At 35.3% G+C, this 11748-nt stretch overlaps 2 protein-coding genes across 2 annotated transcripts; both read left to right on the top strand.

Moving 5' to 3' along the window:
* Positions 1-1203: 1203 nt before the first annotated feature.
* On the top strand, positions 1204-2002 carry LOC107865559 (acyltransferase Pun1-like). Its single transcript, XM_047414585.1, has 2 exons — positions 1204-1483; positions 1566-2002. The coding sequence occupies exons 1-2, from the start codon at positions 1204-1206 to the stop codon at positions 2000-2002; spliced, it is 717 nt and encodes a 238-aa protein (XP_047270541.1).
* An 8485-nt stretch (positions 2003-10487) lies between these two features.
* Positions 10488-11471, top strand: LOC107874668 (acyltransferase Pun1-like). The gene has a single exon (XM_047414584.1). It carries the CDS (start codon positions 10488-10490, stop codon positions 11469-11471), a length of 984 nt encoding a protein of 327 aa, XP_047270540.1.
* Positions 11472-11748: the final 277 nt, after the last annotated feature.

Genomic DNA, 11748 nt, shown 5'->3' with positions numbered 1-11748 from the left:
GGGCTTCTCCGCCGGTGCCATCGTTGGTGGAGCATTTGTGCGACTTGATGTGGCAATATTATTTGCCGCCATAGACGTTGTCACATCCATCATTTGACTTTCAGTTGTCATTTTTCCTGTCACCACAAGACAGAAAACTTAGTATTTTTCAGAATACTATTTATAAAGTTAAGTAACTTGAAACTCTTCTTCTTGTTTCTAGTTAACGATGAAATTTTTATTACTTCGAATCGTCAACTGAGTGAACCTTAACTTGTGATGAAGATTTTATGTCTTCTAATCACTAGTTAAATTCAAGCGGAGTAGAAAACCTAAGCTTTAATCTCCAAAAACAGGCAATACAGATTCTGCAAGGTTATTCCTTAAGATTGTTATCTTCCACAATATGGCTACGTAGAATCTATATAATAGAATAACAACTTCAACTCGAGTTCAAGTATGAACAAGAACACAATGAAGTTGAACAAATATCCTCAACACAAGATCAAAATAATCTTTACAAAAGGTGTATTTTATATTTCAGAAATATAGATGAAACAGAAATTGTTAAGGCCAAGTCGTCCGAATTCACGGACTGTCCTTAAGGAATAATTCCCCTCACTGTACCCGAGGTTATGGAATCTTCCTCCAAGGATAAAATGGTCTTCAATCCGACTATAGCGGTACCTCAAATAGGCGGATTCTTTGAACACACTCACGGTTTGAATGACCACACTTAGAGTATTTTAAAGAAGAAGAAGAAACTTGTAATTCTGAAAATTTTTTCTGTGTCCTAAACCTGTGGATGAAATCAGGTTCCGCGATGAAACATCATAACTGTTCACTGAAACAGTGTAAACAGTGGCATCTGTATGCATGTATGGAGTCAAAAACATTGTGCAGAAAAATTTACTGCGTTTTCCTTTGGCATTCTTCGGAATTCAAATAAAATTTGTCTAAAATATAGATTTCATCGATCATTTGACGAATCCAAAGCCAAAGCAGAGCTGAGCGACGACGACAGCGCGAGGCAACTCTTATTTCTTGCCTCACTTGCTATGTGGATTAAGTATTCATCATTATAAATACTCCAAAGTTCCATTCTCTCACCAATGTGGGAGAATTAGTGAACTTTCCAATTTGGGAGTACACCTTCTAAATTGTTGTCTCCTTCTTCCACCATTTTTTTCCTCTCCATTTTTCCATTCACACCTTTTCATTACTATGAACCCAACATGGGCTGCGTTAACTCGAAGTTCAAGTACAATTAGAGCATCTCCTTATTTCGTTGAGGACTCTATTTTGTCATCGCCAATTGGTCCATTGGTTTCCCCCATTATGGGATCAGACATGGACAAATGTGTCCAAAAGAGGTTTATTTTTTCTAGCACAAAGCTAAGTGCACTAAAATCCTCAATTGGCATGCAAAATGTAACGAGCAGCGAGGCTGTGAGTGCACTTCTCTACAAATGTGCTGCATTTTCTGCCATCACTAATAATTCAGGTTCGTTCAAGCGATCACAGTTGATCCAGTTGTCAGATTTTACGAGAAATGATTTCACCCCAGCTACCACCAAACCCTATAGGAAATATCTTTAGCATATTCTCCTCACCGATATACCACAAGAAGGAAGAACTCAAGTTATCAAAATTAGTAGCTGATATAAAGAAGTCTAAAAACAACCTCTCCACAAGGAAGAATGTTGAAGAAAATGAGTTGGCTATAGAGATGCTAGATGCATATAGAACAGGGGAGTCGATATTCCATAAAAGGAAATGTGATGTGTACTCTTCAAGTAGCTTATGTAAGTTCCCATTTATACAAGATTTAGATTTTGGATTTGGGAAGCCAATTAGAGCAAGCATGGCCAAGGGTCCATTTAACAAGGCTATGTTCTTGATGAGGACAAATGATGGAGGAATTGAAGCATTAGTTAACTTGAATGAAGAAGAAATGTCTGTGTTCGAGCATGATGAGCACCTTCTTCAATTTGCTGCTCCTGTTAACTATGAACAACAATAACAGTATGCTGTATGCATGATGATGATTAATAATGGGACAAATTCATACTCCATATTTAATTGACTTTAATTCCCATGCAGATTGAATAACATTTCTGAATTTCCATTTCCTTGTCTTGTTTATTTCTCCTCGAACTGGAACTAGTCTTCTCTCCCTTTGTATTCCTAATGTGGCTACTAATTTTCTTCTTATCGTAAAAGAATAATATGATTTAGTTTTGCTTTAATAGTGTTGGGAAAGAGGCAAGGCACAAGGTAGCACAATTTAAATGTCCGAACGAGTAGCAGCAGAAAATACCAAGTCTAAACTTTCCCTTTCAATTTGTGAATCAAGAAGAGAGAAACAAATCCAAGGAAAATAACATAATATGGCCGCAAATAAATCAATCACACAAATAGATAAGACAGAAATAAAGGCAATCACACGAGACACCAAATTTACGTGAAAATCCTTCGGTGTAAAGAGTAAAAAATCACGGAACCAAAACCTCCACTATAATCACCAAGAGTTATAATATTGCTCTCCAAAATGGCCACCAAATAAGATCCAAATAACAAGCAACAATTCCTAAACCAAGGCACCAAACACTAGAGAAATAAAGGAACGAAAGCATCAAAATGCAACTACTGTTGTAATTTAGATGTGAAAATCTGCTCTTGTGTTCTCTCTATGGCTGCTGAAACTCTCTTTTTCTGATAATAAAATAAGTCCTAAAAAAGATCTATATATATGTCTCATAGTAATGGGCCTATGGGCAAAAGTGGGTTGGTCCAAATTGGGCTTTATTTATGCACATAGGAAGGGACAAAGACCCATGACCCAACAATTCTCCCCTCCCGACTATGTGGAAGAGACCGTCATCCCGGCGATCAGGCAACAATCTTCAGACTTCTCTCTTGACAAAGCTTTAGTCATCATGTCGGAACCATTGTCATCCATGTGAATCTTCTCAAGTTCAAGCAACTTAGAATCCAACACATCCCGAATCCAATGCTATCTCACATCAATGTATTTAGACCGGCCATGAAATGTAGAATTCTTACCAAGATGTATAGCACTTTGACTGTCGCAATGAAGCACATACCTCTCTTGAGCACAACCAAATTCCCCCAAAAATCTCTTCATCCAAAGCAATTCTTTACAAGCTTCAACAGCAGCAATAATCTCAGCTTCTGTAGTAGATAGAGTAACACATTTTTGCAACCTAGATTGCCAAGACACAGCTCCCCCTACAAAAGTAACTAAATATACTGAAGTAGACTTGCGAGTATGAACATCACCAGCCATGTCTGAATCAGTATAAACACAAAGAATTGGCTTTCCTGTACCAAAACACAAACTCAGACTAGAAGGGCCATAAAGATATCTCATAATCCACTTCACAGTATTTCAATGTTCTCCTCCTGGATTAAAAAAAATGACTAACAATACCACGGAATGAGCAATATCTGGTCTTGTACAAACCATTGCATACATCAAACTACCAATGGCTGAACATAAGGAACTTTATTCATATCTTCCTTCTCATCATTACTAAATGGACACTGCTTTATGCTTAATTTAAAGTGCATAGCTAAAGGTTATTGACAACCTTATCCTTATCAGTGTTGAACTTTCGAAGTACTTTTTAAATGTACTTCTTTTGTGATAACCACAACTCCTTCACCTTTCTGTCATGGACAATCTGCATGCCAAGAATCTGTCTTGCTAGTCCTAAGTCTTTCATCGAAAAAGACTTACTCAACTCTTGCTATAACTTTTGAATCCTACAAGCATTATGACCAACAACAATCATGTCATCAACATAAAGCAACACAATAATAAAGTCACCATCAGAGAATTTTTGCATAAAAACATAATGGTTTGAAGTACTCTTCTTAAAGCCCTGCTGACTCATAAAGGAATTAAACTTTCAGTACCACTGCCTGGGAGCTTGTTTCAAACCATACAAGCTCTTCTTCAATTTGCAAACATAATTCTCTTTTCCCTTGCCTTCAAAACCTTTGGGTTGGTCCATATAAATTTCTTCATCTAAGTCACCATGGAGAAAAGCAGTTTTAACATCCACTTGCTCAACCTCTAAATCTAGACTTGCAGCTAAGACTAGAACCACACGAATGGATGACATATTTACAAATGGAGAGAATATCTCAGCAAAATCAACTCTTATTTTTTGGTTAAATCCCTTCATAACTAATCTAGCCTTGTACCGTGGAACTGGATTACCATCTTCATGTTTCACCCAAAAAAATCCACCTATTTTTCAAAGATTTTCTGTCTTTAGGCAACTTAACCAAATCAAAGGTATAATTATCATGTAAAGATTTAATCTCATCTTCCATAGCATCAAATCAATTTTCTTTTTCTTCACTTTCCATAGCCTCATCAAGACTCTCTGGTTCTCCCCTGTCAGTTAAGAGTACATACTCACTGGGAGAATAGCGAGATGAAGATATTCTCTCTCTAGTAGATTGTCTGAGAGAACTCTCTGGAACATCAACAACTAGTTGTTGATCAACCATATCAACTTGAACTGGAGCATCAACAACATCTTGTGGTTCATTCTGAATATGATCACCATCTTCATTATCAACTTGATTTTCATCATCATGAGGATTTTCTTCGTTAGCAATAGTCAAAGGAATTGGATCAACATCAACTAGACTCTCACTGCTGAGAATCAATCTTCTTAGCTTTGTCAAAATCTTCAATTGTTTAGTTTTCAACGAATACAACATCACGACTTCTGACAAGTTTCTTTTCAACTGAATCATAGAAATGATATCCAAATTCATCTTGACCGTAATCAATGTAAATACGCTATCTAGTTTTAACATCCAACGTTGATCTTTCGTCCTTAGGAACTTGCATAAAGACTTTACACCCAAAGACTCTAAGATGATCATAAGAAACATTCTTATATGACTAAACTCTATTAGGGACATTACCATCTAAAAAATAGTAGGAAATAAATCGATAACATAAGGAGCAGTATTAAGTGTTTCTGCCCAAAAAGAATCTGGTAGCTTAGCATCCGAAAGCATACATTTAACCCTCTCAACTAGAGTTCTGTTCATCCTCTCTGCTAAACCATTCAACTAAGGAGTTTTTGGAGGAGTTTTCTGATGTTGAATACCCTGCTCTTTGTAATGTCTATCAAAAGGATCAATATACTCGCCACCATTAGCTGAACGGATGCATTTTCGTCTGCCTCTCAATCAAGGCCTAAAAATTCTTGAACTACTTAATTCTTGAACTTCAAAGAAAATACCTAGATTTTGCGAGAATGAACATTAATAAAAGTCACAAAGTAAAGTGCATCCCCATGAGACCTTACTTTAAAAGGATCATACAAATCAGAATGTACCAACTCCAGCAAATCAAGCTTTTTTTTAGGCGAATGATTCTGAAAAGAAACTCTTCTCTGTTTACTAGTTAAGCAATGAACATACTTTTTTAACTTTGCTTGTTTCACTCCAGAAAGAAAATTTTTCTTATCCAAACTATCAATCTCCTTCTCACTCATATGACTTAACCTTCTATGCCATAACTTTGATGAAGTGTCATTCTCCACCAAGTTTATCAAACCTCTAGAAGTAGAACCCTGAAATACATACAAGTTAGACAACTTGTCACCTCGAGCCACAATCATCGAACCTATAGTAAGCTTCCACTGGCCAACACCAAGGGTGTTAACATAACCCTCATCATCAAGGTTCCCTACAGAAATCCGATTCAAGCGAACATCAGGAGCATGCTTGACATTATTCAGAATTAGTTTGGAATCATTGTTACTTTCTAAACAAACAGTGTTAATGCCAAGTACTTTAACTTCATCATTATTTCTCATTTTCAACATCCCAAAATTAACTGGAGTATAAGAAGAAAATAATTCCTTCTTTGGCGTAACATGAGAAGTAGCACCAGAATCCACAAACCAGCTAGACTCATCACGAACAAGATTAATGTCATTCTCACCACAAGCAACAAGAAGATCATTATTTGCAACAACTGCAACACGATTTTCATTATCACCATCGTTCTTTTATCGTCTCATATCTCTCATATGTTTGTAACAATATTTCATGATATGCCCATTTTTTGTTGCAATAGTTAAATGTAATATTCTTGAATTTGTACCTTGACTTACTTTTACTTTTATCTCTATCATTCGGACCTCTGGACTTATTTCTCTCCCTCTCTTTAATAACCAAAATATCAGAGTGTGAAGATGAAGAAGATGAGGCCTGAGATCTTCTTCTCATCTCTTTATTCAAGACACCACTCTTAATATATTCCATAGTTACAACACAATTGGAAGCAGAATTAGTCAAAGAAACTCAAAGAGTTTCCCAAGAGTAAGGCAGAGTATTAACAAGCCAAAGTCCCTGAATTTCTTCATCAAACTTCACACCCATTCTAGAAAGCTGGTCAAGGACACCTTGAAAATCATTTATATGATCAGAAATAGGACTGCCCTTTTTATACCTGATATTCATTAATTTCTTAAGCAGGAACAACTTGTTATTGCCAATCTTTAAAGCATAACGTATCTCGAGCTTGTCCCATAAACTTCTGGTATGTGTCTCATTCACAATATGATTTCTAACATTATTTTCAACCCATTATCTGATATAGCCACAAACCTATAAGTGCTCAAATTTCTAATCCTCATCTATCATGGATTGAGGTTCAGTAAACGCAAACACAAGCAAATGCATTTTTTTGACAAAGAAAAGATCTTTCATCTTGACTTTTCAAGTATGATAGTTACTACTATTCAAACATACCATCCTGCTCATATTTGCCTCCATCATTCAATCGACAATCAACAACAACTTACGCTATGATACCATTTTGTTGAGAAAGAGGCAAGGCACAAGGTAGCACAATCAAAATGCCCGACAGGGTAGCAGCGAAAAATACCCAAGTCTAAAATCTTTCTTTCAATTTGTGAACCAAGAGGAGATAAGCAAACCCAAGCAAAATAAGGTAATATAGCAGTAAATAAATCAACCACACAAATAGATAAGACTAGAATAAAGGCAATCACACGAGACACCAAATTTACATGAAAACCCTTCAGTGCAAAAAGTTAAAAACCACGGGACCAAAACCTCCACTATAATCACCGAGAATTACAACATTGTTCTCCAAAATAGCCATCAAACAAGTGTCAAACAACAAGCAACAATACCTAAACCACAGCACGAAACACTAGAGAAATAAAGGAGCGAAAGCACCAAAACACAGCTACTGTTCGAGAATGAAGAACAGGAGCTACAGGCCACCAAATCCACCTCCGTTAGTTCCTAATCAAATATTGAGATGAGAGGAACAAGCTATCCAAAAAATCAGCTCAATAAGACAAGAAACAAAGCGGGAATCGCACTTTGAAGTTGACAGCTGTGGCTGTAATTTAGGTGCAAAAATCTGCTCTTGTGTTCTCTCTATGGCTGTTGAAACTCTCTTTTTGTGATAATGAAATAAGACCGAAAAAAGATCTATATATATGCCCTATAGTAATGGGCCTATGTGCAAAACTGGATTGATCCAAATTGGATTTTATTTATCCACATAAGAAGGAAAAAAGACCCATGACCCAACAAATAGTGATTGTAAGGTTTCACCTCGGTTATCTTTTTATATTGTGTGATAAGGAGATGCCACCAAAACGTAGAGGTAGGTTTTATAAATATGGTTGTTAGGTTAATTATGTTGTATAGGCGGAGTATTAACCCGTCTAATACTCATGTGTCTAGAAGATATAAATAGCGGAAATGAAGATATTGCGATGGATTTGTAAGCATACAAGAAAAGATATGATTAGCATATTTTAGATAAATTAGGTGCGACCTCTGCAGTAGAAAAAATAAAAGAAATGATATTGAAGTGGTTCGAGCTTGTGGAAGCGATTCACAGACGTCTTAGCGGGCAGGTGTGAGAGGTTCATTGGTCCTAATGGGATTGCTTGAAAAAATCTTGATATTTTAAATTTTGGTTGGGTATGGTGTCTCTCAACATTAATAGACGTAGCTCGTCGCCAATTTTGTCCTGCTAAAATGAAACAGTATTGAGAGGCAACAATCAGTTGATTACTTAATCTTTTATAATCAACATCTTTCCATTAGATTTTTTTTCTCGATAATATCTTTGATGACTATGTGTCAAAACCTCATGGAAGTAATTCATGATATGTACCTAACTTTACACACTTTGAATTTACTTATTGCGGAGATGCATGTGATCATTTTAATTTCCCTTCTTCCCTACTTATTAATTAACATCAATGTGTCTCTTTTGTTGTTAATTACAATAACTAATTTTTAGGAGCCTAGGGAGAACTTAATTACAACAATAACATATTCAGTGTATTCTCTAAGGGTATGTAAAATTAATAAACCGAACCAATAAAAATATTATTGGGTTATTGAGTTAACGGTTTTTAATGATTTTATAATTTTTTATTGGGTTATTGGTTCGGTTCGATTTTTTCTTATTGGGTTATTGGGTAAACCGATAACTCAATAAGAATATTCCAAATTACACTTATCCCTACTTATATATATAACCTGCAATATATTTCACTTTCATTTCTATAAACCTATTCAATTATTCCGAAAACCTATTCAAGCTTGAAGATTCTTGTAAAATAAAACATATCACATAGGACTTTTGCTGCAACTAAAACTTCGTTTCTTTCTTTTCTTGTTAGTTGCTACTATTTCTATTTTATGCATATTTTCTGATCGGTTAAACAAAAAATCGAACCATTAAGGACTAAAAATCGATAAACCAAAAATCGATAAAAAATATCTTATTGATTTGATTATTGGTTTAACATATTTAAAAATCGATAACCGATAAACCAAATCGATAATACATAAAATCGAACCAAACCAATCAATGCACACCCCTAGTAATCCCACATAGTGGGGTCTGGGGAGGGTAAAGTGTACGCAGATAATACCACTACCTCAGGCAAAGTAGAGAGGTTATTTTCGATAGATCCCCGGCTCAGATAAACTTAAATAAAAAATAATTATTAAGCATGTCATGTCAGACTTCATGCTTATGAAGTTACACTGAATATGTTATTATTGTTATTTATATCAGACTTTCATAGTGTAGAATTAGCAAAAGATAGTCATTGTTTTTAATTTCCTTTTAGCATTAAAGGTCTCATTTTCATGTGTATATACAGCTAGATAGAGCTGTCAATACGGGCCGACCCAATCCATTTGAACTAGCCCACACGAACTTTAGAGTTTGATAGGTTAGGTCGGGCTGGCCCATCAACAAGACAGGTCAGAAAATAGCAAGCCCAATCTATCACACTGCGGGCTGCGGGCCAGCCCACTTTTTAAAATATATTATTTTTATAATCTTAATTTAAATTTTAAATTATTAATTACATAAATATTTATAATATAATATTATATGAAGTTGATACTTGTTAATCAAGTCTCAAATTTACAAAAAAAAATCCCAATAATCTATAGTTAAATAACTTTTGACCTTAACTTTCAAATAGAGATGTTGAAAAACAAACGAAACTATTAATGGGTAATAACATAACTAGCTAAATAGTAATATTAACCCAATTTTGTTTTAATTGATCACAATAAAATACAAAGAAATGTCAATATTTAGTCCATTAAAAGTGAAAATGAACTCCTCAAAGAAAAACTCTCATGGCACTTATGGCGTGTTCAACATCGCCACATCATCTTTATCAAACATATTTAATTCTTTACAAAAATTAGTATTTTATATTTTAATTATTTATATATTTTATAAACATATTTAATATTTAAATATCTATGATGGTCCAAATAGACTTGAAGTTTGGATTCTTTTTTTATTTTAGTACTCTATTCTATTTTTTAATCATTTTTGTTTTGCCTACGGATCAACCCAGCCCATATTACTCAAGCCCCACAAGCTAATGGACTTTTACCAGTCAGGCTAAAATACCCTGTTCTTAAACGGACTATAAAAGTTATAGTCCATCCTTATTAAATTATTGGCTGGATTGTGCCAATCCAACGAGTATGACCCATATTGACAGCTTACAGCTAGCTTAGTTGTAAAAGACTAATAAGAAAGGATCTTATTTCCTTTATATAGATGTATTGGTGAAAGGTCTTTGATTTTATATTGAAAACATCAAGCATGCTATCAATAATTTCCAAGAAAATCATCAAACCTTTCAATCCCACCCCCTCTACTCAAAGATGGCACAAACTTTCCCTTTTAGATCAAGGCATGACTCACTTTTATATGCCATTTTGTTTTATTCTACCCTAAAAACCAAGTAAATGCCATCCCAAATGGGCCTAAACAACTATCAAATCTTCTAACAGACTCTTTGTCAAAAGCTTTAACTTATTACTATCCATGGGCTGAAAGTCTAAAAGACAATGCCACTATTGAGTGTGATGACAATGGGGCTGAGTTCTTGGAAATCCAAATCAATTCTCCAATGGAGAAAGTTGTTGATCACCCTGATTCAAATGTTAAAGATCTGACACTTCCTCAAGGCGTACCTAGGAGTAATAGTGTGGATCGCGCCTTAACTGTAGCTCAATTAAGTCATTTTGATTGTGGAGGAATAGCACTCAGTGTGTGCCTATCACACAAAATAGGAGACGGAAGCAGTGCCCATTGTTTCTTGAGGGATTGGGCTGCGTTAACTCGAAGTTCAAATACAATTAGACCATCTCCTTATTTCGTTGAGGACTCTATTTTATCATCGCCAATTGGTCCATTGGTTTCCCCCATTATGGGATCAGACATGGACAAATGTGTCCAAAAGAGGTTTATTTTTTCTAGCAAAAAGCTAAGTGCACTAAAATCCTCAATTGGCATGCAAAATGTAACGAGCAGCGAGGCTGTGAGTGCACTTCTCTACAAATGTGCTGCATTTTCTGCCATCACGAATAATTCAGGTTCGTTCAAGCAATCACATTTGATCCAGTTGTCAGATTTACGAGAAATGATTTCACCCCAGCTACCACCAAACCCTATAGGAAATATCTTTAGCATATTCTCCTCACCGATATACCACAAGAAGGAAGAACTCAAGTTATCAAAATTAGTAGCTGATATAAAGAAGTCTAAAAACAACCTCTCCACAAGGAAGAATGTTGAAGAAAATGAGTTGGCTATAGAGATGCTAGATGCAAATAGAACAGGGGAGTCGATATTCCATAAAAGGAAATGTGATGTGTACTCTTCAAGTAGCTTATGTAAGTTCCCATTAATACAAGATTTAGATTTTGGATTTGGGAAGCCAATTAGAGCAAGCATGGCAAAGGGTCCCTTTAACAAGGCTATGTTCTTGATGAGGACAAATGATGGAGGAATTGAAGCATTAGTTAACTTGAATGAAGAAGAAATGTCTGTGTTCGAGCATGATGAGCACCTTCTTCAATTTGCTGCTCCTGTTAACTATGAACAACAATAACAGTATGCTGTATGCATGATGATGATTAATAATGGTACAAATTCATACTCCATATTTAAGTGACTTTAATTCCCATGCAGATTGAATAACATTTCTGAATTTCCATTTCTTTCTTTTGTTTATTTCTCCTCCAATTGGGACTAGTCTTCCCTCCCTTTGTATTCCTAATGTGGCCACTAATTTTCTTCTGATCGTAAAAGAATAATTTGATTTAGTTTCGCTTTAATAGTGACTGTAAGGTTTCACCTCGGTTATCTTTTCATCTTGCGTGATAAGG

Source organism: Capsicum annuum, chromosome 6 (assembly GCF_002878395.1).
Source record: "Capsicum annuum cultivar UCD-10X-F1 chromosome 6, UCD10Xv1.1, whole genome shotgun sequence".
Lineage (NCBI taxonomy): Eukaryota > Viridiplantae > Streptophyta > Magnoliopsida > Solanales > Solanaceae > Capsicum > Capsicum annuum.
Note: the sequence above shows the minus strand (reverse complement) of the source record. Positions and strands in the feature narration are given on the sequence as shown.